The 27,672-nt window shown below is 41.4% G+C and overlaps 1 protein-coding gene across 4 annotated transcripts; it reads left to right on the forward strand.

The window, feature by feature from the left end:
* The first annotated feature begins 2,311 nt into the window (after positions 1 to 2,311).
* On the forward strand, positions 2,312 to 26,964 carry EIF4ENIF1 (eukaryotic translation initiation factor 4E nuclear import factor 1). 4 transcript variants are annotated; one of them, XM_075276305.1, is made up of 19 exons: positions 2,312 to 2,469; positions 3,265 to 3,380; positions 6,741 to 6,814; positions 6,886 to 7,013; positions 9,074 to 9,366; positions 9,469 to 9,670; positions 10,041 to 10,213; positions 11,511 to 11,646; positions 15,605 to 15,781; positions 18,629 to 18,861; positions 19,344 to 19,415; positions 19,500 to 19,665; positions 19,765 to 19,847; positions 22,045 to 22,181; positions 22,276 to 22,363; positions 22,915 to 23,044; positions 23,136 to 23,462; positions 23,963 to 24,127; positions 26,290 to 26,964. In XM_075276305.1, the coding sequence occupies exons 2-19, from the start codon at positions 3,294 to 3,296 to the stop codon at positions 26,496 to 26,498; spliced, it is 2,880 nt and encodes a 959-aa protein (XP_075132406.1). In that variant the 5' UTR covers positions 2,312 to 2,469; positions 3,265 to 3,293; the 3' UTR covers positions 26,499 to 26,964. The 4 variants fall into 4 exon arrangements, with proteins under 4 accessions (XP_075132406.1, XP_075132429.1, XP_075132413.1 ...); XM_075276328.1 differs by having other exon boundaries at positions 10,044 to 10,213; XM_075276312.1 differs by lacking the exon at positions 2,312 to 2,469 and adding an exon at positions 2,550 to 2,581.
* The last annotated feature ends 708 nt before the right edge of the window (positions 26,965 to 27,672 follow it).

Here is a 27,672-nt window from a genome sequence, read left to right on the forward strand (position 1 = left end):
AAGGTGCAGTGGTATGAACTTCTCCCTCTATGTTCTCATCTTCTAATTGTAGGAGTGTTCTATAGCCTTACTTTCCCTTTTCCTTATGACGTATTTTGTTTTTAAGATGTTTGAGGTGTGAGTAGCCAAAAACAAAAAAATGGAACAGAATGGATGCAAAATGGCTGTCAGACAATCCAGTATGTGAGCTGCTGAGGAAAGCGGGCCAGAATAGCCCCTGTACTGGGCCGAAGCATCTTGAGAAAAAGAAGAACATTTTTGTTTTGGTTTTTTTCCACTTTATTCTGTATTTTTGCATTTGCTTCCGCTAAATCTGTTAAATACTATCTGGCTGTTGATTCCTGTGTCCATACCACATATTTGGTTACATGAGCATTGATGGCCTGTGTGGGAGCCACAAAGGAACATGTGTGGGGATAACAAGGAGGAGGCATTATACTATGTAGTGACCAGAAGAGGACATTATATAGTGTGGATCACAAGAGGACATCTGTCTTCTGTGGACAGTTCTCCTTTATATAGTACTAGCTTCTGCCTGCGACTTCATCTGCTGGTTGTTGTTGTTGGCGGATATGGCCTCAAAATCCTGACCAAGAAACTCTGTGTGAACTTACCCTTAGGGCTAGTTCACACGGGGACAGAGCATGTTGCCGCTCACGGAAAAAAGAAGTGAGCTGCCCTTTCTTCAGGTGGATTCCATGGCTCATTGAGCCTCGGCGTCCGCATCGGGGCAGCACCCTCTGGTCTGGGCCCATTCCTTTTAGGCCTACTCCGGAGCGGGAAGGCGTATTTTGGTCCTGATTTTGATGCGGCTTCCCACGTCAAAATCAGGACCAAAATACACTATTCTGCGCCCGTGTGAACTAGGCCTTAAGGTTCCTGCAAGCTCCATTAAAGAGGTTGTCCAAGATAATTTATTTATTTATTTAGAAATATTAGGCTGGAGAAGGTGAAAAGAAAAAAAAAACCTTACATACAAACATACTTGTCAGGCCAATTACAAACAGCCATGAAATGGCGCTTACACCAGTGCTGCAGAGGAACAAGCGCCGACTGCAGTGACTTGCTGCTACGTCACCTGTTGTCATCAGGCAACAACCTGCCAATATCAGATGAATTTTGCTGCAACTTACGATTGAGATTCCTGTGTGGCTGGCTGTGTTTTTGCATTTGAAGGGGCTGAAAAGCCCGGGTGAACATGTAGCAATAATTTATATGCTGAGCATTGAAAAGCTGCAGGGCAAGATGTTTTGTATTGCAGATTTTTTTTTCTGCATTGTGTAAATGGGATTTATTTAAATCATGTTAAATTATTCCATAGCATAGAGGATAAATAGCTGATCAGGGAGTGGAGTGTTTACAGCTGAGACCCCCACTGATCCTGAGAATGGGGTTTGTTTGTGTTACCCTTGTTGTGAATGCAGTTGGGCTGAATGTAGGCACATCTTGTTCCTATTCACTTTAAATGTGGTACTTTGTCTCTTCTACTATCAGTGAAATGAATCTGCATGTGAATGTGTCTGGTCCAGCAGGGGCACATCTACATTCAAATCGGCTACTTTCACATTGAGGGTAACCCCCTACCAAGGATCAGTGGGGTCTCAGCAGTCAGGTTTCCACTGATCTGCTATTTATCCTATGGATAGAAGATACATATTCTTTGTGGAATAACCCCTTTAATTCCTATCTCCTATACTGCTTCTGTATGTTGAAGAAGCTTATCCCCTGCAACTATGTAACAAGTGGCCCTAGTCAAGGGCTAGGGCCACACAGTAACTTTGGCCTTTACTCCTGATGTGTGACCAAAGGATCAATACTTTACTCCTATTAGTGAATGGACTTGCATTGCTACTCCAAGGGTACCACAACTGTTGCAAAAAAGTTGACTTTTTCGTGACTAGAAGGGTCATGGTACCCTTGGGGTCACAAATGTGACTCAATTCACTAACATTAAAGAGCCACAGGGTGACATGGCAATCTTTTGGGAGTTGTGGCCAAAGCCGTCTTTTGGCCCTATGGCGAAATCCATGGCGAACAGAGAACAATATGAAATCAGAATCACCCCAATATTATAGCGCGGCCTATAAAGTTCTAACATGTAATGTCTGTATTACTGTGTCAGGTGACTTAGCACAGCGCAGGTCTATACAGGAGACATCAGTCCTGGTCTATACTATAGGACACAGACGCTAATTGTTCCCTCACTTTCGCTTTCCTACGTAGCTTCAGCCGCATCACGTGACTGGCTTTTCTCCACTAGTTAAAGGGTTAAACTCAGTTGACACGCCTCCTCACGTCACGGAGTGACGCTACACGTTTGGGGTCCTCTCGACGTAGGCGGCTTTCGGTGCCTGAGTTGACCGAGAGCTCAATACAGTAGACCGGCGTGACGTGAACCACAAAGACAAAGAGGGCCCCGAAGCTCCCATTAGAAAGAAGACCGGCGGAAAGAAGGGAGCCGCGGGGCCGGTACGTGCTCTGCGTTGTGTGCGTGCTTTGCGTGCTGTGCGTAAGCGGCGTGTGTACGCGGCGGGGGGTATTAGAGGGAGGGGAACCGGGAGAAAGTGGGGGGTGTACTCAGGTGAGAAAGGGTTAATGCTAATGTTAGGTGGGCGGGCATGGTCGATGCAGCAGGTGCCCAGGGCAGTTAGTGGTCTCTAGAGTCAGTTGTTTAGTGACTCCTGTGTCAGACAGTTTGTTGTTTAGCTCCGGGAGACCAGGCCGCCGACTAGCTTGTGCTGTAGCGAGCGTTGCTGACCGGTAGTCGGGACGTGTTCGGACTTGAGCTCCTGCTCCGAGTGTATGCTGGGGTGCTGCTCCTTAGCCAAGCTATATATACACGGGCATTGTATGTGTGTCCCCAGTAGCTAGCTGTAGAGCTCATAGTGTCTGGCTGCTGGTGAGCAGGTATGTAGTTCAAGTTTACTGTGCTATTGCTTGCTGTTATCAGCCGTTTGAGTCTGACTAGTAATGTTCTATGCTATTGCTACCTTGAGCTCTGGGGTATGATCTGCTTATATGGTTATTCACATGAATTTGCTTTGACTTTGTATTTATCTGTTATGGTTTGTATAGCTGGTGTATAGCTGAGACTTGTATTCAAGACCCTGGCCACAATAGTAAAGCAACTTGAATGAGAGGGGGCGGTAGCAAGGTCCATGGCTTATAATCTTACTTTATAGTTAGCTTTGTTCACACTTTGTATTTTTTGTATTCTGTTTTAACTCCTAGGAGTTCCATATTTTGATAACTATTTGTCTTTAGGTGTTTAGTGGCTTCTTGGGCTTGTCGGGATGGACCATAAAGAAGATTCAGACAGAGATCTTTTCAGTGACGTCAGGAAGGCCCCCCGGAGCAAATCTCATCATAGATACTCCAAGGTATTGTAGCCGTTGTGTAGAACGCTGTACATTGCTATGAAATGTCTTATGCTGTGTGTGCCTATTTTATTTTAAATCTTGCACCTTTAGGAGTCGCCTTGCATGCTGGTTCTGAGTTTTATTTTTGGAGCACTATTGGGGAACCTTAAGTGTTCCTTTTTAGCCTGCTCTCCTGATACACTGACTCTTTGATGCTTGAATCATTAGAAGAGTAGTTTGAAATAGAAGATTTCTGGACTTTCAACAGTTCTATGAAAGCCTTGGAGTCAGTGTAACAAGGGACTGGCATTTGTTAGTAAGCTGACCCTTCTAGTGCAGTACACACCTTTCCAGATGTTTAACTCCCCTTATAACTCCTTTAAGGGAATAGTCTGGTAATTACAAACTAATCCCCTATGCATAGGATAAGAGAGAACTGCCTGAATTGACACTCAACACTTTTGAAAAAATGTTTGGTAAAGTGGGAATAGTTAGTCTGTTTCGTTTTGGTGAGACTGTGGCATACAAAGTGGAGTAAAGTCTCAGGACAGAACTGGTAAAAATATCACGTCAGGCATTTTTTAAATGACACAATATGACTCCACCTCAGACTTTATAAATTCTGTTTCACGTTAAGGAGGTTGTCCAACTCTAGCAAGTTAAGCTTTTTTTTACAATACCTTCTTTATCAAGTTCACATGTATTTAGATCTTTATTTGCTTCCAGTGGGGACTGGACAGTCCATGATCATGTGATGGACACAAAGGTATACAGCTTGTTATCTGGCATATGTCTGGTTACTGTGCTGTGAGTGTAGCAAGCTGTGCACGTGTGTTCATCACATGACCATGGATTGATTTTTACCCTCTAAAAGTAAACTATGAATGATGACAAGCAGGGAACTAGAAATCTGAATTGATGCAGAAAGTATATTGGGAAATTGTACTCTTTGCTGAAAGAAAGCGATCACTCACTGGCTGCAGCTGTGACTCAGCTTAGCCAATGAAAGGCTGAGGAAACATCTTAGGGCATTTCCTTTGTATCAGACACCTGAATGTAAATACAATCTAGACAGTTGTGTTGTAAAATTTTGGGCTCCCTGCTACCCTCCAGTAGTCCTCTGCTTGTTCTTCTCAGCTTTGATTTCCCAAATTTGTTGAGTGCTTAGAGTAACTTTCACTTTCTAGTCAATCCTAAGATAATTCACTACTTGTTATCCTTTTGTGGGCCTGATTAGTGGGGAGTCCAACTCCTGGGAACCTCAGAGAACAGCTGCTCAAATCTTCAACTTACACAACAATGTCACATTCATTTCTCATGTGGCCTCAGTCCTATTAAAGTAAAGGGTGTTGAGCTTCAATACCTACAGATCTCCTATACATTGTATGACACTGTACTTATAATGAAGATACTGTAGCACTCACCTGAATGCTGTAGGGTCCCAGATATTGATAGAGTAATCCTGAGGATATGTCATCAGCATGTAACCCTCTGAAAAAGCTGGTAAAGGGAGTCTGCAACCACCAAAACTGCTAATAAACACTTCACTCTTTGGGATGGTAGTCAGTGGGACACTTCAGGCTTTGTTTTTGGGATGGTACTGGGTGTTTCAGCAGGTTCTGCCCACAGTGAATTGAACATATTCCATACGTAAACCATGCATGCCATGAGTCGAAAATTTTTCAAAGCAAGATTGCACTTTGACACAAAGTTATGTTCTCTATGCTGCTAACTGCCTCTACAGCCACATAGAAATGGTTTAGAAATGCTTTAGCTGGTAGCAGACTCCTTTTTCAAATACACGTGTACAGAATTGTTGGTACCCTTTGTTTAATGAAAGAAAAACCCACAATGGTCACAGGAATAAATTGAATCTGACAAAAGTAATAAAAATTGTTGACAAGCCACGAAGCTTCTGGGAGAATCTGAGGCTGGACAGATGAGACAAAAATCAAACTTTTGGCAAGGCACATCAGCTCTATGATCAGACGGAAAAATGATGCATATCTTGAAAAGAGCACTGTCCCTACTGTGATACATGGAGGAAGCTCTGTTATGTTCTAGGGCTGCTTTGCTGCATCTGGCACAGGGTATCTTGAATCTGTGCAGGGTACAATGAAATCTCAGACTATCAGGGGATTCCAGAGAGAAATCTGCTGCCCAGTTTCAGAAAGCTTGGTCTCAGTCGCAGGACATGGGTCTTTCAACAGGAATGACCCAAAACACACAGCTAAAAACACAGAAGAATGGCTAAGAGGAAAACACTGGACTATTCTGAAGTGGCAATTCTCTGACTTAAATCTTATTGAGCATCTTTGAAAGGAGCTGAAACATGTCATCTGGAAAGGCACCTTTCATACAAGAGACAACTGGAGCAGTTTGTTCATGAGGAGTGGCCAAAATACCTGTAGAGAGGTGCAGAAGTCTCATTGACAGTTACAGGAATCGTTTGATTGCAGAGATTGTCTCAGAAGGTTGTGCAAGAAAACATTAAGTGATAGGAACCATCATTTCTGTCCAGGCCTGCTTCATGAGTCTTTTATTTTTTTTTATTTTTTTTATTTTTTTATTCTGTTAAAGCAAAAAGCAATATCTGACTTTCACTTGTTCATTTTCGTAGAATTTTTATATATTACTGTTGTCAGGTTCAAGTTATTTCTGTGATCTTTGTGGGTTTTTCTTTCATTAAATGAGGGGTACCAACAATTTTCTTTGTGTGTGTGTTAAAATATTCATTTAAATTGTACTATTGATCTATGGAAAAACTCTGGAAATATCACTGTCCATCCAAATCAAAAACTGGAATAATCCTATTATAGAAACCTATTTGCATGGATTTTGAAACGCTGGGAGATTTATCAAACTAAATTTGCCAGAATTGTGGATTAATTCACACTATATATAAATGTTATATTCCTGTATTCGTGGTATGTTTTATATATGTTAGGCACCCCCTGTGTGTCTATGTGAAAAAGGTGTTTCCGGAGTTACTACATAGTGTGCGAACATTTTGGTGCATTATTCTGGCGTTAACTAAACTAACTAATTGGAGGTTTAAAGTTAGGCTTGACTGTCTAAGAATGACGGGTCTATCAAACCGCATCAGACACTTTAAGTCCGGTATAGTTTAAGACTGTCTAGTTTGTTTTTTAGACTTGGTTTTAAATCTTCCCCACTGTCTGGCTTACCAGTATTGCATGGAGGCTGGCAAGTAGTGTGGGTGTTTTTTTTTTTTTGTTTTGTTTTGTTTTGTTTTGTTTTGTTTTGTTTTGTTTTGTTTTGTTTTTTGTTCCCCCTCTGAATCTGTATTTTTCTACATATGTTCCTTGTATTGATTTGTCCCGAAACAGTGTCCTAGATTGTTCTATTTCATCTTAACAGGAAGAACTTTTAGATATTAAGGAGCTGCCACACTCAAAACAGAGGCCTTCCTGTTTATCAGATAAATATAACAGGTATGTACAAAGTAATTATTAGCTGAAGATTTTTTGTCTTTCCACTCCTTTTAATAAACCTTTGTTTATAGCGATGGTGTTTGGGATCCTGAGAAATGGCATGCATCTCTCTATCCAAACTCTGGCCGCAGTTCTCCCGTTGACTCATTAAGAAAAGAATCTGACACAGAAAGAACTTCTCTGAAGCGTAGGATAGCAGGTAAGAAATGGAAGCTTTTGTGCATAAGTTTAAGAGGTTATCCTAATGAACAACTGAGATCTATTAGAGAATGGAGCCATACACTTCACTCTACATGATCACCATTTCCCCTCATAGTAAATCCATTATTATGTATACTGTGTAAGATATTTTTCTGTATGTGGTACTGCTGGTCTGTAGATAAACAATTATTGTCTGTTCTATTCCCTTACTTGACCCAGATATAGCTCTGTTTACAATTTTCTGAGTGGGAGGAAACCCAGGCAAGCAAGGGGATAACATACAAACTCCTCGCAGATGTTGTCCTTGACAGGATTTGAACCCAGGATTCCAGCGCTGCAAGGCTGCAGTGCTAACCACTGAACCACTGTGCTGCCCCCTCTTGCATGTTTCTCTTGGGGTCCCTTCAACTTTGTAACTTTGTATCCAACAACTGTTCATCTCCTCACTCCTTTAACCCATTCCCGCTCTACGCCGTACTTTTACTGAGCATATAGTTAACATGCAGAAGCCTTACCTGCAACATTACCTCCTGCTCTCAGCTATGTTACACAGCTGAAGAACGGGACCAGTGATAGTGATAACAGCATCCAGGGGGTCCGAAGACAAGATCACGGGTTACTTAGGGTTGACTTGGCAGCCAGGAAGTTGGCTACAACCTTCTAACCCTTGTGGAACATGTAAAAAGTTACCTTTATATTAGAATATATAATGTAGAGAAAAATAAACCAAACATACATGTTGTTTCCACATGTGTATAAGTCACCACTATACAAAAATCATGTTATTTATCCTGTATGGTGAAAGCCTTAAAGAAAAAAAAACCATATTTGGTCACTTTGCTTTACCCAAAAAATAACTATAAGAAGTGATTAAAAAGCCATAATACCAAACATTGGTATCAATAGAAAGTGCAACTTATTCCGCAAATGGTGCCCTGACTTATCTGTCAACAGTACAGTAAAAAAGTTATAGGCATCAGATTACAGGGACCCCAAGAAAATCGTTTTTTCAAAAAGTGATGTTTTATTGTAATTGCCTACTGGACAAAGCTGCCATGTCATTTTTAATGCGTATTGAACTCTGTAAAAACAAAATCAAAAGATTATTATAGAATTGTTATTTCACAAGGTCTTCCAAAAACATATTGTCTAGGAATTAGATACTTATGGCCTATGACCTATGGTACTGATGCCCAGCCTCTGACCCTGCCGTATAAAGTAATGGGTATGTTTACACAGTTTTTTTTTTTTTTTGCAGGCTGAAAAAATTTACTCCAGGAATAGGTTTTTGAAGCAGTTTTTTCACAGAATGCATTTTTTGACTAGACTGAAATCACCTCTAGAGAGGTCATGTTGCTGACAAAAAATCTGCTACTGACTCCAATGAAAATGATTATTAAGCAAGTTTTGAAGCCGATTCCATCTCAAAATCCTTCTGCATAAAGCTGTGTAGACTTACTCTAGGCTGTCCCATACAGTTCAATAGTGCAGGAGCCAATGATTGGCCACCACCTATCAGATACTTATGGTCTATCCTAATAGGCCATGAATTCCAAGCCTTTACCAAAGGGGTTCTCCCAATAAATACACTTCTCCCCTATCCAGGATTGCAATCTTTGTCAGCCTGATAGTAGTGAATGGAGTTCCAGTAAAGCTGGGGGAAAGTAATAAGACAGCCTGTTAAATCTCTACAGGCAGTAATTTCTTTGATCGCTTGCAGTAGTCACCCAGAATTGTGTAATTACTTTTAATGCTGCTGTGACTTCAAAAAAGTGTTGTCCCCTGAATATTGTACCAAGAACCTTGACCTTTGTCTAAACTGTTTCGTAATCTATCCGCGGCAAGTGTTTAAAGAGATGTCACCTCTCCTGACTGTAATTTCCCCAGTTTGCCGAAAGCATTTTCCTCCAGCAAAGGGTTGATATGTACTTAGAAGTAAATGGGTTACCCTATTGGAAAACTCTCCTTTTCTCATGTGTAATGAACAGGGATTTTGTAAAATTCTACTCATATGTACCCTATCTGAAATATTTAGTTTTATAATTATTCCTTTTTCAGACCCTCGGGAGCGTGTTAAGGAGGATGACCTTGATGTAGTTCTAAGCCCACAGAGGAGAAGTTTTGGGGGAGGCTGTCATGTGACTGCTGCTGTGGGCTCACGTCGGGCTGGTAGCCCACTAGATAATAAGGAAAACGAGACCCTACGCCTTGCTGGTGGTCGAAGGATTGGTAGTGGAAGAATAATAGCTGCTAGAGGGTTTGAACGTGATTTACGAGGTGGAGAAAAAGATGGTAGAGAACCACGTGATGGAAGGGAGCGAGAAAAGGAATACAAGGATAAACGCTTTAGGGTAAGTTTGCTAGCTGTATTCGTTAACTGACTTTTTAGAGTTTTGTGTTGTCTTGGTTATAATAAAAATAAATTGTGATAAACTGAATGTCTTTTAAAACAGAGGGAGTATGGTGACAGTAAGAGAGTCTTTGGTGAACGCAGGAGAAATGACTCTTACACAGAAGAGGAGCCTGAGTGGTTTTCTGGGGGTCCCACTAGCCAGTCAGAAACAATAGAGCTTACAGGGTTTGATGACAAAATCCTGGAAGAAGATCAGAAGGGAAGAAAAAGAACACGGAAACGAACCTCTTCAGTGAAAGAAGGTAAGTCAAGGTTTTGGTGTTTCTCTCTCTAACAAAAAAAAAAAAAAAACTTCCTTCCATTACAACTCCCCCTACATTTTGTTTTTCTTAAGTGTGAATGTAATATACGTAAATGATTACAAGGTTAGAGCAAAAGGAGGCGTTTATTAGGCAAATCTTGTCAATTGAAAGGAGCCTCTAGTACCACCCCTAACACGCCACTTGTTGGACATGTGCTACCGTTTTATTCATTCCTTTCAGTTTGACTGAGCTTGCTTTTCTAGAAGTCCCATACAAGTGTTTGTGTGTGTATAGAGTGATATTCATGCATGAACTCTTTTTGAGATGCACATATTGTATATGCTGTATTTTTAGTTTTTTACTTTTTCAGCAGGGTTTGAATGCAATGGAGGAGTCCTTGAAGAGGAGGTAACTCTTCATCCTCCAGAACCTACAACTGACCAGGAAGTGCCTCAAGAGGCTGTTCTACCAGAACCAGCACCTGGAGAATTTGACTTCAATGAATTTTTTAACCTGGATAAAAGTGTTCCTGGCTTGGCTTCGGTGAGTCCCATAAATAGGCTGTATTTGGCCTCAATAGAAGTGTAGAGTTCGCCTTATAAAGGGAATGTGCCATTGGAAACTGACCTACTGTGTGCATCAAATTTGTGTGTTAAACATGTTGGCCTAGAACTCTAGTGTCTGACTTTAAAAAGAAAAACAAACAAAAAAACAAAACAAAAACAACCCCAGAAAACTGTCCTTTAGGCCTCATAATAGATTGAAAGACTTCCAGTTCTGTGCAAATCACTCCTGGCAGTTTTATCACATGCATTATTACAATGAAAGGTAACACCTTTAAGAAGCTGATGCAGTTGACAGAAGGTGATGACCACAGGGCATGTTTAGAACACTTTTCCATAGTCTTCTCCAGACTATAGGCATCTGTAAACAATATCTCAATGCTGGGATCAGCAGTTGAGAAAAGATGGCTGCCCCAGAAATTAAAAATCTACAGTCAGAACATTGATTAGAAAAAGAAATATGGATCAGTATCTGGCTTAAATTAGTAAAAAGTATAGATGATACAAGGTGATGCATTCCCTTTTAAAGCTTTTTAGAACTGTGTGTGGGTGACAAAAATGAATTTGCCTATGGTAGAATTCAGGGCTCTTGGCAGGTGAATTGGGTTTCCAAAAACAAATCACTGTTACTTGGTGTGCACTTGTGGTGGGTAATCACATGTATGCACAAGGATGGGGTTGGTGGACCTATTATGTCTAATAAACCTGGCTTGATATCTCACTCCTATACCTCTCGCCTCGAGGCGTGTAAAGCTTTAATGTTCTTCAGGATGCCATAATACATTTCTGTTTTTTATAGAATGGTAATTTTTTTTATTTTTTTTTTTGGTTGTGTATTTAGTTGGTATATGATGGTTTGAGCATTGGATTTTTTTTTTTATTTTTTTTTTCTTCATGGTTACGTCCTGTAAAGTATGACTTGGTTTTTTGTTTTTTTTTTTGCTATTTTTACCTGAAATTTGGGGTCTGTTTTTCAAAATTGCCAGGACTGCTCTATGGTTATACTAAAACATTTTGAATGAGATGTGTCTGTAGTGTGTCTTGGATTTGTAGCTTGCAAATTTTCTGTATCAATTGCATGTGAAGTATTCTATTATGGGTATTTGGGCATTTAAACTACTCCAAAATAAAGGACTTCGTGTTCAGAGTACATATTCTGCATCTCCAGATTGTTCTCATCACCTACAAGTAAGTGTAACTCCATTGCAGCTCAAGTCCCCAGTCTCCTGATTCACTCTGGCACCTATGACACTGACTTCACATCTTTCCTCCTACAGATGATTGAGGATGTACTAGGGGAGGGTTCGGTGTCTTCTAGCAGATTCAGCAGATGGTTCTCCAATCACAGTCACTCTGGAAGTCGATCCAGCAGTCTGAGGTCCACTCCCCATGAAGAACTAGAAAGACTAGCAGGTAAAACTCAACAAGAAATGTTGTCGTCTTCTACAAAATATTTATGTTGTTCGTCCCATAACTGGGGTCTCATGTCTTTTGTTGTGTTTCTGGAACTTGAGCTCAATGTGGGAAAGTGATGTCTGGAGTGTCGCACAATCCATGTGGAGTTATGGACTCTAATACTTGCAGCTGTTTTAGGAACTCCCAATAGACATGCCTTATAAACCTGACTAACAGGGATACAGGCAATAGGGTAAGGAGCTTATGCTATGAAAATGTAGAGAGTGCATGGCACTGTTTCCTAGTGATGCTGCTTGGAGTAGATTCCAAAGTGACTTAATTTTTGAATATGCCATCTCATAAATGTCTGTAGTCAGAACTTTATGGTGTAGCTTGAAATTGACAATGTGGTTTACCACGTTTTAAGAGCTTCATGTGTTTTATATGAAATACAGTATTACAAACTGTAAAGTCTTAACCCTTTGGCTCTGCTGTACAGAACTTGGATCACATTAGAGTTCTGTGATGGCTGGTAGAACTGATAGCCTAAGGGAGCCTTCACACTACAGTCGGTGTCCGCTGCTAATGTCCGTGAAAAATCTTGTGCGCACATTAGCATCAGACACTAGCTGTGTCCGTGACATTTTGCTTTGATTTAAATGGACATCGGGTGCGTTTTTACTGCTCAGTAGCAAGGTCCTGATAGAGCTAGAAAAGAATATAGATGATGAGAGGTGGTATGTAGCCTGGACAACCAGCTGTAAACACTACTACATCTGACAAATGGAACAAAATGGATAAAAGCAAGTCTGAATGAGGTCATTGAGATACCCCTTTAATCTTCATGATGTAGAAAGGGCCTTGAAGACTGTATTTTCTTAAAGGAAATATTCATACCATACAGTGATTCTGACTGTAACCCCTAAATGACGCAGGCTAGTTTGGGCCATAATGCTCATACCCCATTTTTCAAATGTGACATCTTTTACTTTGTGAAAATGGCTTTATAATGCATTTACCGGTTGTACTGAGAGGGGGGCGTTGCTTACTGCCCAGCGATAATAGTGTGTGTGTGTGTGGGGGGGGGGGGAGCGTGTTCATCACCGCTCTCACAGTACAGCGCTGTAGACACTGCTGTGAGGAAGGGCGTTTCTGACAGACTGTCAGAAACGCCCTTCTGACAGTGAAAAGCTACGGTACCGGCACCAATAGCTCTTCACTGGGGGCACAGAACGTGAAGGCGGATAGTGCGCTGAATTTAGCACACTGTCTGCTTTCTAGCGGTGTATAAAACGGCATGTGCCCCAGGAGGTGAAAGGTCCTCTTTAAAGGGATTCTATCATTAAAAAACTTGTTTTAAACTAAAAGCACATAGGAATAGCCTTTATAAAGGCTCATCATATTGCCTTTTATTTTGAAGGTCCTCGCCGCAGTCCTTGAATTTCTCCTTTTCTTCATGCTAATTGTGCTCAGAAAGCACATGGGCGTTCCCCCTGTGCACTCAGCACAGCATTGTCATCTATCCAGTGCCGCCTTTCTTCTGCTCCGTCGGTGATTCTCCTCCTTGTCTAAGAGGAGACCACCACAAAATGGCTGACAGAACATGTGCAATCGGCTGTTCTGTTGGCCATTTTGCAGTGGTTTCCTGTTAGAAGAGGAGGAAAATAGCCAACAGAGTAGAAAAAAGGCCCCCTGTGCTTTCTGAGCACAACTACTGTAGAGAGACATTCCATAAGTCGCCGTGGACCTTCAAGATAATGGAAAGAGATAAATAGCCTTTATAAAGGCTATTCGTACATGCTTTTAGTTTAAAACGTGATTTTAATGATAGAATCCCTTTAAGGAATTCATCTAGGGGTACAGTGAGCATTTTGACCCCCACTAACTTTTTGAAATGGCACTGCACAGCAGATGGTACAAAAGAATTGAAATTTTTGAATCTTTTAGGCTATTTCAGTGTCTAATATTGTGCCCAGCAGGTGCCACCAGAGACATAGACTGCAGAAATTATAATGTAGGTTCTTCTGGGTATGGTAATACCCTATATGTGGATGTTGTGTGATGCTTGACCACACGGCAGGGCTCAAAATGGAAATTGGACCATGGATTTGGCGGTATAAAAACTTTTCTGCTAAGGCATGTATGTAAGGCCCCTGAGGTACCAGTACAGTTGAGTACCCAAAGAAGTAACCCAACTTGAAAAACGTTACCCCTTTAGGTATTCATCTAGGGGAACAATGAGCATTTTGACCAAATAGGCTTTTCCAAAGGGTACTGCACAGCAAATGGTACAAAAGTAAAATTGCAATTTTTGACTCTTGTATGCCATTTCAGTGCCTGATATTAGGCCCACTTTGTGTCAGAGAGGCACTCCTAAAACTAATAAGGGGGCTATCCCAGGGTACAGAAAAGCTGTATATGTAGGTGTAAACTGTTGCTTGGGCTCACAGCTGGACTCAGAAGAGAAAGAGCACTACTCTTTTTAGGTTTTGGAGTAAATATTAAGAGGGCCTTTCTGGGTGCCTTTTTTTTTTTTTTTTTTTTCAGAGCCCTGGAGGTGCCAGTAAACAATTAGTAGAAATATGGCAAGGATATCACAGATCCCTGGAGGTGCCAGTAACTTGGAATTCCCCAAGTAGTGACCCCATTTTGTAGGGGCAATTATAGTTTCTTTCCAAACGTGACATGGCATCCAAAAGCCAACAATCTATGCTCCAAAAATACAGAGCATTGGAAAAATTGTGAAGGGGATTCCACTTGACTGGTATTTCAGGAGCTCTGCAAAAGTGTCATGGTGTTCAAAAAGCAAAAGGTCTAAATCTGTGCTCCAAAGACCAAATAACGCTCCTTCTCTTTAGTGCCAACTGTACCCAAATATCAGTTTATAACCACATAAGGCATGAATGACACTATACGCAAGATAACGTACCTCATGCCTTATGTGGGTAGTGGCCCCATAAGAATAGGTTGGTTGCTATGGAAACCTGGTGTAAAGCTGTGTGTATGTGTAGACTGAAGAATCTGTAAGTTTACATTGGTCCATAAGCATCATGTGTATCTCACCTGCCTCTCATTGAAAACAATGGGAGACATACTGTGGGAGGAATCTACTCCAGATTCGGGGGGGGGGGGGGGGGGGAGACGAAATCTGTGGCAAATTCCTTCGTTTGAACACAGCCTAAAGCAGTGAAGAAATATAGCTTGGTTGTTATGGAAACCTGTAGTAAAGCTGTCTGCATGAGGAGACTAAGCACCTGCAAGCTTCTATTGGCAAAGGGACATGTGACCGTGTGTATTGCAGTTGAAATATGATTGAGAGACTTGCAGAGTGTTATTGGCTAATGCAGGTTTCTTTTTTTTTGGGGGGGGAACTCTGTATCTCAGGAATGGTACGTCCTAGAGAGCTTAGACCCGGTCTAAAACCTTCCCACACACAATGTACCGGTGTGCCAAATTTGGAGAGGTTTGGTCGTGCAAAAACAAACTCCTTTTTACATACATATATGAGATTTTGTAAGGTGAGGTCGTAAAAAAAAAAAAATCATTTCCGGGTCCCATTCCTGAGATGGCAGTACTGGTATATTACAGTGTATAGAGGAAGTCAACCTATGCAGATGCATAGACTGACGTCCTGCATCTCGGCAGGATCATCTAGGTACTGGGGGTTCCAAGCAGCCCGGTTCACTGGCCAGACCCTGGGCTGCAGAAAATGCAGTTGGGCACCCCCTGATCTCATCACGGTAGGTGCCGGTGCGGGTCATTATTGCACAACCCCTTGGATGCTGCAGTCATTTGACCTGCGGGATCCAATCGGTTCATGGCACAACTGATCCCAGCTCTCAGCTGTGCCCGCAACATTACTGATTAGTACTATTACAGCGCTGAGCGCCAACTTAATGCTTAGCGTGATTTAATAGTACAGTACAGTACAGAGCAGGAAGGGGATAAAATGTCTCAAACTTTTTCTTGTCTGCAGGCTTGGAGCAAGTTATTCCCAGTCTTGGGCAGAACTCTGCAAATTACTTTGCTCCCATTCAGTTTGAAGAGACTGCTGACAAAGTTGATATCTTAGAGATGTTGCAGAAAGCCAAAGTTGACTTAAAACCTTTGCTGTCAAGCCTGAACGCAAACAAGGAGAAATTACGGGAGAGCAGTAAGTTAGAATTTGGAAAATATGTATAATCTTATTTCTGTGGAAAATTGACACTTTTTATGTAATCTTAAAGGTAGTTTATCATTGCAGAAATTGTTGTCTTTTGGTTGTTGTTTTTTTTTTTTTTTTTGTTTTTTTTCTTCCCCCCTCTTACCTCTGACACCACATTAGATTAGGCTATTCTGCTTCTACCTTTATTTCACTTCCCCACTGTTTTTGAACAATGAAGTTTTAATTTATGCAAATGATGTTCAGGGGGCATTCCCACCCGTACGCCAAGTGCAACGGGACTCCCTACAATGCCGCCTCTGTTTTCTACTAGTGACGTCCCTTGGTGGTTCTTCCATTCTTAACTCACACGCAGCAGACGTTCTCCTATTCGGGATCGAAATCCTGCGCAGTATACTCGTGTAGGTATAGAAACAAGATGGCAAGCAGAGCAGGATTTCAGTCCCAAATAGAACGTCTGCTACTGATGCAGTGAAGACGGTAGCAGAAGTACTCAGGAGCATAATTAATGGAAGACGGAGGCTGCATTGCAGAGATGACTAAGCTGTGCTTGGAGCACTCTCTGAACATCATTTGCATGAAGTTATTAAATTTCATAATAAAAAAAACAGCAGGGAAAAGAAGTAAGGTAGAAGTAGAATAGCCTTTATAAAGGTTATTCCAACATGGGATCAGTAAAAAAAAAAAAAAAAAAAAATCTATTTCTGAAATGATAGATTCCCTTTTAAGCTGGTGCCCTGAGCGTGTGTTGCAGGTTCCAGAAACTAGACAAATGGCTTCATCCTCTTGTCTATTTACTGGCTTTGACTCTACTTCTATATGCTTAAGGCCCACTTGAAAACAATTTACAGTTTATGTATTTTTAATCCTACCTAAAATACTGTGAGACTTTCAGATACACTGCATAATTGTCTTGTACTGAGCCTAAGTTACAGCATAGCTGGCAGACTGGGCAATTGCCTAAGGCCCTTGTCCCCAAAGGGGCCCCGTGTTAGGCCGATCACATTCATAACTGTAAGGGGGCTGGTGTCATATGCAGCTGGGCTCCTTAGCAATAGAAGCCTGCCCAGAAGAGGTCTGTAAAAATAAATATTTTTACTCCTCTCCTGCACGTCCAGCCATTTGGCATCATCTTTTGGCCACTTCTAGCCTGCAATTGATGTAATTTATTCAGTCATTGCGGAGTCCTGTGCCGTGACATTGAGAAAGTGTGGTGTCAGCCGCAGACCTGAAGAAGCTGGTGGGGGACAGTAGACCATAGTGAGGATGCCCAGTAGGGTTAAGGGGAGGTGAGTAGAACTGTCTAAATTCCCTCACCTTCCATGGGCTTCCAATTAAAACTCCTGCTGGCAGCCCTTTGTGCTATGTCTTTCAGCTATTAGGGCATGCACAGTACTATAGGGGATGACCGTGCAAGGAACATACTCGGTAATGCCAGATAGCCGGCACATATGTAAGATTTCAGTGACGGAGCCATGGTGTGGGCCATTAGCAGGAAGCTATTTGATGGGCCCCCAGAACAAGTTCCTTTAGTGGTCCCTAGGCTCTTCAGTCTGACACTGTATAAGGGTAAGGAAAATGTTTTTTCTCGTACTGTCAGCCAGTGGGTAGGAAATTAAAAAAATAAATAAAACAAAACTTGATAGTCTTCAGTAGTTGATACCTTTTTAATGGCTGGCTAATAATGATGATAGAGTACAATGTTTCGGAACTCTAGGCTCCTTTCTCAAGTAAATTTAAAAAAACATTCTGAAGGATGCATAATTATGTACAAAAGGACACATAGGGATAGAATTCTAGGAGGAAGGGGGTAGAGTGTTAGTAATTGGTAGAAACAATGTAAACAATTCCAGGTTCTTATAAAGTTCTCAAAGTCTCAGGTCAGTGATTTCTGTAAGATGCGCTATTATTTATTAGTGAGGGATTGTTTGTTTATAAAAGGCCTATAAAAAAAGGGGGGAAACTATTATAAATAGTCCCACTCTTATTTATAAGGCATCTATTATAAGGGGGGTATAAGTTAATGGCCAATTATAAAGGGGGCTATTATAAGGTTATTGCTGGTGGTTGAGGCTTTTATTGATAAGGGTAACAATTGGTGCCAGTAATCGGAACTATATATAAGGGAGTACTATTTTAGGGGAGACTGTTACTGATAAGGGGGAACTATTACATAAGAGGAGACGATTACTGATACAGGGCACTAGTTATAAGCTGTAACTATCACTTGTAAGAGCTCTATTGCTGATAAAGGTGTAATATTTAGAAGCGGGGACTATTATTTAGAAGGAGGCACTATAATTACGGAGTGGGTGCAAAAATCTTATGATTTAGTGTTCTGGAGGCAGAAAGGTGGCAATATTAAAGGGGATGCTACTGGAAGACTATGGTGTGAATCGGTGGCATTGGAGAGCCAATTTTAATTTTTCCTAGGGCCACACTTTGTCTAAAACCAGCCCTGGCCAAGGCTATATGATTCTCTGGGAATCCCTTGATCAGTGTTCATTTGGCTGTTACTTTGACACGTTTTTACCTAAATTGTTGCAGACCCAGTTCATACATTTAAATGGTAACACTAATGGCAATGGTAATGCTGTACCTGTCACACTGCAAAATGTTTTGAGAAACTGGAGCGTTCAAGGTGTTGACTTGACTCCAAATTCCACAGATCTCGATCTGAGGTCTGTGGGATGGAAAAACAAGTTTGATCCACACCAGGAGTCAGGGCTGTTTTGGAGGCACAAGGGCACCTACAATGTGTTACTGTTATGGTTGATTGGTGTAAATTTCTCATTATAAAGACTTGTTTGACCAACACTAGCATTATCTTGGCTGCAGCACATTCTGGAGTTGCCTTGTCAGTGGAAGAAGTTGAAGCTGGACTCAAGGGTTTGAAAGTTGAGCAGGAGGGGAAGATTGCTACACCTTTTATGGCTGACCAACTGGAAGAAGCATTAACCGCTATGGCTGGACCCAGGAAACCACAGAAAGATGGAGACATGTCTGCTTTTAACAAACTTGTAAGCAGTATGAAGGCAAGTGGAACACTACCTACCCAGCCCAAAGTCAATGTAAGTATTTTGCACAGATAGTAAAGGTTTTCCAAAGACCAGCTTTTCCTCATGTGATGCCTGCCTGCTATTCAGTGTGCCTTGAGCAATGTGCTTATATGCCCAGTAGGCAAACTACATCTCCATTTTATCTGTGTGGTTTTTAGTCTGGCTCTCCACTTTGTTTTTGGTACAGCAACAGTTGAGAAGAATGTGGCTTCTTTTTTTGCATGTTACTGTGAATAGTGTGTTTTTTTTTTTTTTTGTTTTTTTTTGGGTGTTTTTAGCCGTTCTTGAAGCGGTAGGGGGCCTTGGTGGGCCCCAGCCAATGAATTTGAAAGTTGAGTGTCTAAACGTATTCCCCAGTTTTCTCAGATCTGTGTGACATATCATGCCTGGTTCTGTGTTCACTTGCTGAGGAAAGATCACTTGGGATGTGGGTTCTCACATAAATAGTTCTTTACTTTTTGGCATCCTCTCTAATAATTCCTTTGGTCCTGCAGAGGAATTTAGATGGCCATTTGATGTCCACCTCTGATGTCACAAGTTCTTCCCTTCAGCGAAACATTTTACAGGCAAGTTTAGGATTTTTTTGAGTGGGGAGACCAGCAATGTATGGGTGTCAAAACTTAACCTCCTAAATTTAATGTCCTATCTAGGAGCTTCTCGGGCCTCCTATCTCTGATCCGTCCTCCAACGTTATGGGACCTCTAGACCCTACGTCACATCTTAGGCAACGGACACCATCTCCTCAGATACCACCAGTATTTCCAACACGTGCCTCTTCTGCAGATTACCTTCGAACTAGAATACCTTCTCCATTAGGTAAATCTACTATGATTATTTTTCACTGTCTTTATTGAATGCCTGGTATTGTCCCTTTTATAAACTAATGCTTCACCTTTCTAAATTGTATTTGGGCAGGGTTTTCATCAGGTCATCAGCAGCTTCTAGGAGAACAATTTCCCACTGGAGTTCCGAAGTCAGACAGCCCTGTCATGGCGCAGGTAGAGTGTTTTAATTTTATTTTCCCCTCTTCTGGTGCTTGTAGATTTTGTTTTTGGTGATGGTCTGAACACCTTTGTTACGGTGTTAGAACCTCAATAGGTGCTTAATCACAGTTTTCAGCTATGCAGCTGACACTCCATCATAAGGAAGCTCACATGTAGCTGATTTGTTGGGGGGCGTTCACACTACCGTCTGTGTCCGACAGCTAGTGTCCGCTGCTAATGTCCATGAAAAATCTTGTCCGGACATTAGCAGCGGACGCTAGCTGTGTCCGTGACATTTTTCATTGATGTAAATGGAGATTGGGTGCGTTCTTTTACTGTCTGTGTCTGTCCTTAAGTGTCCGTTCCCAAAGATGTCCGACTTTTTCAAGCGGACAGCAAAACCCGACATGTAGGTTTTTGCTGTCCACTTGAAAAGTCGGACATCTTTGGAAACGGGCAGTTAAGGACAGGCACGGACAGTAAAATAACGCACCCAATCTCCATTTAAATAAATGCAAAATGTCACGGACACAGCTAGTGTCCAATGCTAATGTCCATTCAAAATCTTGTGCGGACATTAGCATCGGACACTAGATGTCGGACACCGACAATAGTGTGAACGCTCCCTTACAGAAGTCTGTCAAAATCACTTGACTGGTGTTGCTTTTGTGTTAGTCTCACTTTGTACAAGCCTCATACAAGTTAGAGGACCTCTCACTGCTTTCAACAAGTACAGCTCTTTGGTGCTCCACTGGTTCGTGTAAAGTTGGAATTTTTGTTCTTATCCTCCAAGATTCTTGAACAATTATTGTTGTTAGTTTTGGTGTTTGACATGCTATTTAGTCTGTACTGTCAGAAGGGTTGTGTCAGGCAGGAGCAGACAAGGGGTGTGATTCTCAACTCTGACATTGGCAGCCCCTGATTGGAGCTCTAGATCACACCCCCTGCCTGACACTGCACTTCTGCCATCACTTGGCTGACTGTTTCAGTATGACTGTATGCAATGGCTGTCTGCAATAAATCTCAAGAATGACCAGGATCAAGTAATGGAAGACAGTGAGCAACATTAGAGGATAAGGGGATGTAACTTTAACAGTGAGCTATGGAAGATTTGAGGAGGATGTAATGGAGAACCATGGAAAGGAATGGGTGGAGGGGGTTGGTGACATAAAATAAACGTTAGCTGGGTGTGGGGGGGGGGGGGTGTAATTGATTCTGGTGAGCTCGAATGCGATTACTAGAGGATAATCTGACTGAGGAAATCTTTGTGACTCCTTTTAAGTAGTAGGGGACATTGCACTCATGCTGCACAGATTCAGGCTCACACTCTTAAGTAGCTGCAAATGATTATTCTGTATAATAGTGCAGTCATTGGCGGAGACATGTAGGTAGGGTTTTGACCACATTGCTACCATTACATGAGCATTCACCTAAAGCCATGCACACAATGAGGAATGTGTACAGATTTTTCCATGTGGTTTTCAGTGTGGATAATCTGTATTAAAGGGAACCTGTCCCCATGAAAAATAGTGTAATCTGCAATCCTCATGTTACAGAGCTGGAGAATCTGAACATATTGTTATATAGAAAAAGCTTCAGCATAATCATTTCTTTGCTTGGTAGGAGTAATTGAGTTAGATGGGCAGTCCTAACCTTTATGGCTAGCACTGTTTGAACCAATTAATGGACTCCATTACTCCTAAGCATAGAAAGTACAAAGGCATAAACAAGATTCTGTGAATCTCTTCACAAAACTATATAACAATCTACTTGGCTCCCCCTGCTCCTACAACATGGTGCCTGCAGAATAGACTGCGGTTTTATGTTGAAAGCTTCCAATTAAAATTTAAAGGATTCTATTTATCATAATCATGATGCAAATGTTTTTAAAACTGGAAGTCAATTTCCATGCTGACAATCTGCAGCGTGTTCACTTTGGGGGAACAAATCTGAATGCCGACATCTGATATAAATGCCTGAATATCCACACCAAAATTTGCTCCAGTTGGTGTGTATTCATGTGGCTTTTCTGCATGTAGATCCTGATCATGTGCATGTACCAAGTTGTCAGACTGGCTGTAACTGTGTGTGTGTGTGTGTGTGTGTGTGATTTTTTTTTTTTTATATAATTTCTTTTATAGCTTATTGATATATAAAAAGATATAGAGATGGATAGATTTATATTTTTAAAATTAATTTTCTTTCTTAAAAGGTTAGTCCACTGGAGATGCAGCAAGCTGTGTTGGAAGGCTTGGTACCCCATGATCTTGCTTTCAATGCTGCAAGTTATTACCCTTCTGTCTATGGTAAAACACAGATGGATAAAGGAAGGGATGGGTTTCGGAACAGGTCAGTGTAAAATGATTCAATGTCAGTAAGCATTAAATCTATGATTATTTTGTGCTATTAAGTGACAGCCATGTTTTTACTTTTCTATGTGTAGACCACAGCAGAGAATGAATAAATCTCCAGTAAGCAACATGCGAGTGTCTTCTGTATCCCCAGGCCCGGGTGCCCCTGTTACCAGCATGGTAAGTTGTGTGGGATATGACTACTAAGGGTAAGTTCACACTGGGTTTTTTGGTCTGGAACCTGGACCAAAAAACGGGTAGCCGCGACTGATTGCTGGTGCACTGCACCGGCATCCATTCGTGCACTCCATTCTGGATTAGGCCCAAATGAATGAGCCTAGTCGGAAGGAGGGTGTGTCTTCAGGCTGAATCGCGATCGAAACAGCCTGAAGAATGAGCATCTCTTCTTTTTTCCAGAAGAAACTGCTCCCGGAAAAAAGAACTGACTGGCTCCCATTGATTTCAATGGGAGCTGTCTTTGGTCAGGATTTTGAGGCGGGATACAGCCTCAAAATCCTGACCAAAAACCCCCTGTTTGAACTTGGCCTAAGGGGTTTTTCTATATATATATATAATATATATATGTATTTGGCACACATTAGTTACAATTACTACTTTAGACACAGGTGTGTAAATATTTGTTAGAACATTCTAGAATAAGAGGATTACTGTGAATAATTTTTTTTTTAATACTTTTTATGACATTGTACACTTCCATCTATTATTTCTAGCTGTCTCCATCATTCACACCTACCTCAGTCATCCGTAAAATGTATGAAAGCAAGGAAAAGAACAAAGATGATACCTCCTCTGGAAAGCTGACTGTCCAGGGCAAAGAAGAAGGAAGGAGGTTGCAGGAAGGTATTAAACATGGAAGGTTTTACACTTGAAAGCATTCTCCTAAAACCTCCTTATTTCACAACTCTGACTTTTTTTTTTTTGTGTGTGACAGATGGAGCTTTATCTGGACATATATCTGACAATACTGTCCAAGATTCCTCTCCAGTTCTGGGAACCAGGTTTCCAACTTCTCAACGCTCTGGGTGTACTCAACCACACCAAAATCGTTTCACCAAAGATCAAGATTACCGGCCAAAATCTTCTGGGAGACAAACGCCAACTATGGCTTCTCCAGTTCCTGGAGCTTCCTTTTTACGTCCTCTCCACCAGGTACCTGTTGTGCCTGTAGTTCGGCCCACCCACCAGCTGCATCCTGGTTTGGTACAAAAGATGTTGGCACAGGGTGTACCTCCACAACATCTCTCTCTCCTGCAGGCAGGTCAGTATATCGTGCTTTATAATGCTTAAAGGGAGTCAGTCATCAAGACAATCTGTATCAAACTAATGACAGTACCTTGTTGGGCATCTTCTACACTTTCCAAAGATGCTTTCTTATTTTGCATTGCAGTTCCATTTTCATGAAAATCTATCTTTACTTTTGCAAGTTAGCTGGAAAAACCTTTTCTTTTCGTGCTGGGGCTTCACTCTGTTCAAGATAACCGTCCCTAACTGAAGACAAAGTGGGAGAAGTAAGCAGTTTAAGGCAGTTATCTAGAGCAGGAGGTAAAGCTTCAGCAAGAAAAGAAATGCCCCTAAAGAATAAGAAATCCTAATTTTCATGAAAACAGAGCTGCAAAGCTGAATAAGAAAGGAATCTCAACATGTCCTTGTCAAAACTAGCTACGTAATTATGATGCAGCAACTTGGAATTACTAAGATTATTGGGTATCTGCCCGTACAGGTACTGAAACTTGGTTTTCTTTTACCTTCCCTCTTAAGGACTTCTACCTTCTGGTATTGACCTGCCAACTCTGCATGGTCTTTCTCCCTCTGTCCTTGGTCAGCCGTTCTACCCACTACCACAGACAGGACATCCGCTTCTGAATCAGCGACCAACAAACCCTCTCCAACTAGCAATGATGCAACAATCTGTACAGCGAATAGGTATGCGTCATGGTAGTATAATGGGTAACCCTAAAGAGTGGGGAAAAAAGTTATTCTTGCATTAGTTACTCAATTCTTTGTGCTTTGATTGTGATCCAATATAAACTAGCTTGGAGAGTTTTGTAGCAAATAAATTTAGGATTGTATGGAAAATGTGCTAGGGAAGTGGTTAAAGGGGTTATCGGACTTCTAACATTGATGGCCTAGCCTTAGGATAGGCCATTCATATTGGATCTGCATTGTCAGACACTTGTGGCCCCCTGCAGGCCACTGGTACTGAGACTTTGTGGTATTATTTACAAACTGTAGCGATGAGTTTAATTCCTGCAGCGCTGCCACCTAGATTTCAATGGGACAGTGCTGCAGTACCTTCAAACTGTGCGATCTCTGTACCAGTAACCTGCGGCGGCCTTTGGTGTTGTAACCTGCAGATCAAATATTGATTGCTTATTCCAAGGGGTAGACCTTCAATGTTAGAAACCAGATAAACCCCTCTAATATTATCGCTGCATGTATGCTGAACCTGGCTGAAAGATGACAACACCATGTGTGTGCTTTGTGTTAGTGGTTGTATGATATGTACAAACATGGTTGCTTTCTTCAAGGGGCTGTATCTGGTATTGCAGTTAGACTAGATGCACACAACTAAGGTGCAAAATGGATCACCTGTCAGCGCAATCCACGCTTAAGTATCATGGTATTGAAGTCCAAATTATTACAATTGGTATATGAGCTGGCTTAGAGAAAGTCGTACCTAGATTTATGTGAGAAATATGGATTTTGGGATCTTATGGCAGATGAGTGAGGTTTTAAATACATTGTATGTGTGATTATACATTGTATAGACAGAGAAGGTGCACTTGGTATAATTAACGTGATTGTGTATAAAGATGTGGCATTTAGCTATTGGCGAAGGCACACACAAGAACTTCATCTCAATATAGGTACGCTTTCAGAAAATCAAAGGGATGATCTTTGGGTTTTGTGAAAAGGAATGTAAGATGGAGACGGGCACAAGTTGTCCAGGCTGCTGTCTGCAATCTTACCTGTCGCTAGGTGTAAACCCGCAGGTGTGGCTACCCCAGGCATCTGCTGTGTCCATCTTAGACAACTTTTTAAAGAGGCCCTTCTGCCACCACAACAAGTGCAACTTTTTACATCAGTTAATGGGTGCTATTCCACCGATACTTAAGCAGTTGGAATGTTTTCTCTGATCCATCTCCCCCCACCACCATCACCGTTGCCAAGTAATCAAATGTAGGCTCTTATGGGTGTTGTCAGGCACGGCTGCAGAAAATTCCAACTGTTGGAATTGTTTGAGGCAGTGAAAGGCCTTCTTTAAGGCTAGGGCTACATAGCAACTTTGTCTGTGACTCCCGTTCCATCACTGAGGTACACAGTTTCTGTAAAATCTAACCATAGCTGAAAGTTGTCTCCGCTAGGCTGTGGTCTGGTAAGATGGGGGCGCTCATTTTAGAGAGGTAAATATACTGTAAATGTCTGTCATGGGGAAAACCCTTTTAACCACCCATAGGCTTCTTGCATCCGGGTGGTCCCTCTCTTGTTTGACATACCAGTACATCCTTGCAGTTTTCAGCAGCTGTGCAAAAAATAAGTAAAAAATAGAAAAGTAAATAAAATTTTAAAAAAATACATATGCCAATAAAATGCCCTTACTACAGGCTTTAGCCCCCACCCCTGACGACACCATAAAAAATTAAATTAAAATTACCATAATAAAGAACAATTTTAAACATTTTCACTCTGCTTTTATTGTAAATAGCAAAATTGTCAGGTTTTTCACTTTATTTTTTGTTTATATTTTCCTCATACAAATAAAATTAAAAACTTAAAGAAGCCCCATGTATCCCCCCCCCCAAAAAAAAAATAAAAATAAAATAAAACCCCACAGAAATTAGTTGAATAATGCAAATGAAAATAATGTGGTGGCCCTCAACCACACTTTCAAAAACCTGAAAATGTCTAGTCCTGGACCATAAATTGGCCCAGTGCTGAAGTGGTTAAGACTATTAGTTGTTTTTTTTTTTTTTTTTTGTTTTTTCTTTTGGCGTCATCCCACTGAAATATATGGTTATGGTTGTGCTGGTTTATTTTACTAATGAGATTTATGTAAGCTAAACTGAAATTTGTATGTTTTACAGGGTCTAGTGCTCAAAATTTTTCTGCCATACATACTCCTTCACAAAGTTTGCAGAATCGTCCTAATCTGCATATGATGGATCAGCGTCCTCCAAGAAGCACTTCCCCTGTGGGACTGGCCAAATGGTTTGGATCCGACGTCTTACAACAGCCACTCCCTTCTATGCCTGCTAAAGTGATAAGTGTGGATGAACTTGAATACAGACAATGAAGTAAAATGGACTCGATGGTTCATGGTCTACAGTCTGATCCATTCTGGGCAGAAGATGGTCTGTGTCTTATCCGGAGGCCTACTGAATCAACTTTGTTTAGTGGTTTGCTCCCCCCTCCTATCTGCTTAAAATTCATGCAGACAGTCTTTTAAAGGAGGGCTCATCTCATTTGCCCATGAAGCCTTTTTGGGTTTTGTTTTGTTTTTTTTGGGAAGGGGCACTTTACCTTTTTCTTTCAACTTGGCAGTCTGCTGAGGGATTATGGAGATCTCTGGCAAGCAATGAACTGTGTGTACAGACTTGTATAAAGGTTTTTGTTTATGTATATACTCACATTTAGAATAGTTTTTGTTTGACTAGCTGTACAGATGAGAAAGCGAAGTCTGTTTTGCCACTTACAAAGTCTGAGCTCTCCCTTTAATTTGTACATGTCTTTTCTTTCAAATAAATCTGCATAATGCTAAAGATGTGAATGAACATTTTTACTTGCATTCTCTTCTTGGGAAACACTGTTTTGTGGGGTTTTTTGAATCAAGGTTAATTTTACATCTTATAAACTCTCCCTAAACCTCTTTTCAAGGCTAAACCATTTTTATTTAATTTTTTTTTTTAAATGACTGAGGGTCCTCCAAACACTTTAACAATTTTGTGGCCGTCCGTTGAATCTTTTCCAACTCTAGGGCGTCCTTTCTATGAACCAGTACCCAGAACTGAATTGGGCTCCGATGCAACTCCCTGCTGTCTTCAGGCCTCATTAGTGACATGACATGGGCCAGGCTGGGTCACTGTGCATAACACTGGCGTAACCCACTGGCGTAATGTCTGATGTCATTGAAGACAGCCAAACACTGAGCAGGGAGTCAAGCCAGAGCCCAGGAGAGGTGAGCAACACTGGTTTTTGTTTCCTCGCCTCCCTGGGCCGCCAATCATTTTATTCACTGGGGTCTTCTCAGACCCCAGAATGTTTGTGAGTGGTGCACCCCAAAACGTCAGGCTCTGTTGGATGGTTCATTGCACTGATAACAGTATGAGGCAGCAAATTTTGCACCCAAATCAGCAGCAGATTCTTCCCTCATTCTGCCTCCCATTGAAAACCATTAGAGGAGGGCGCTGAAAAAAAGTCCTGCTCGATCTTGCTGCCGATGGGAAGGCTGCAGCTTGATTAGACTAATT

Source organism: Leptodactylus fuscus, chromosome 1 (genome assembly GCF_031893055.1).
Source record: "Leptodactylus fuscus isolate aLepFus1 chromosome 1, aLepFus1.hap2, whole genome shotgun sequence".
NCBI lineage: Eukaryota > Metazoa > Chordata > Amphibia > Anura > Leptodactylidae > Leptodactylus > Leptodactylus fuscus.

What these genes read in the sequence shown, in the direction of transcription:
- EIF4ENIF1 (XM_075276305.1), top strand. Translation starts at nt 3,294, where the DNA reads ATGGACCATAAAGAAGATTCAGACAGAGATCTTTTCAGTGACGTCAGG. An exon ending in AACCTCTTCAGTGAAAGAAG is followed by an intron (nt 9,671 to 10,040) that starts GTAAGTCAAGGT and finishes TTACTTTTTCAG; the next exon opens with CAGGGTTTGAATGCAATGGA. An exon ending in AGGGATGGGTTTCGGAACAG is followed by an intron (nt 22,182 to 22,275) that starts GTCAGTGTAAAA and finishes TTCTATGTGTAG; the next exon opens with ACCACAGCAGAGAATGAATA.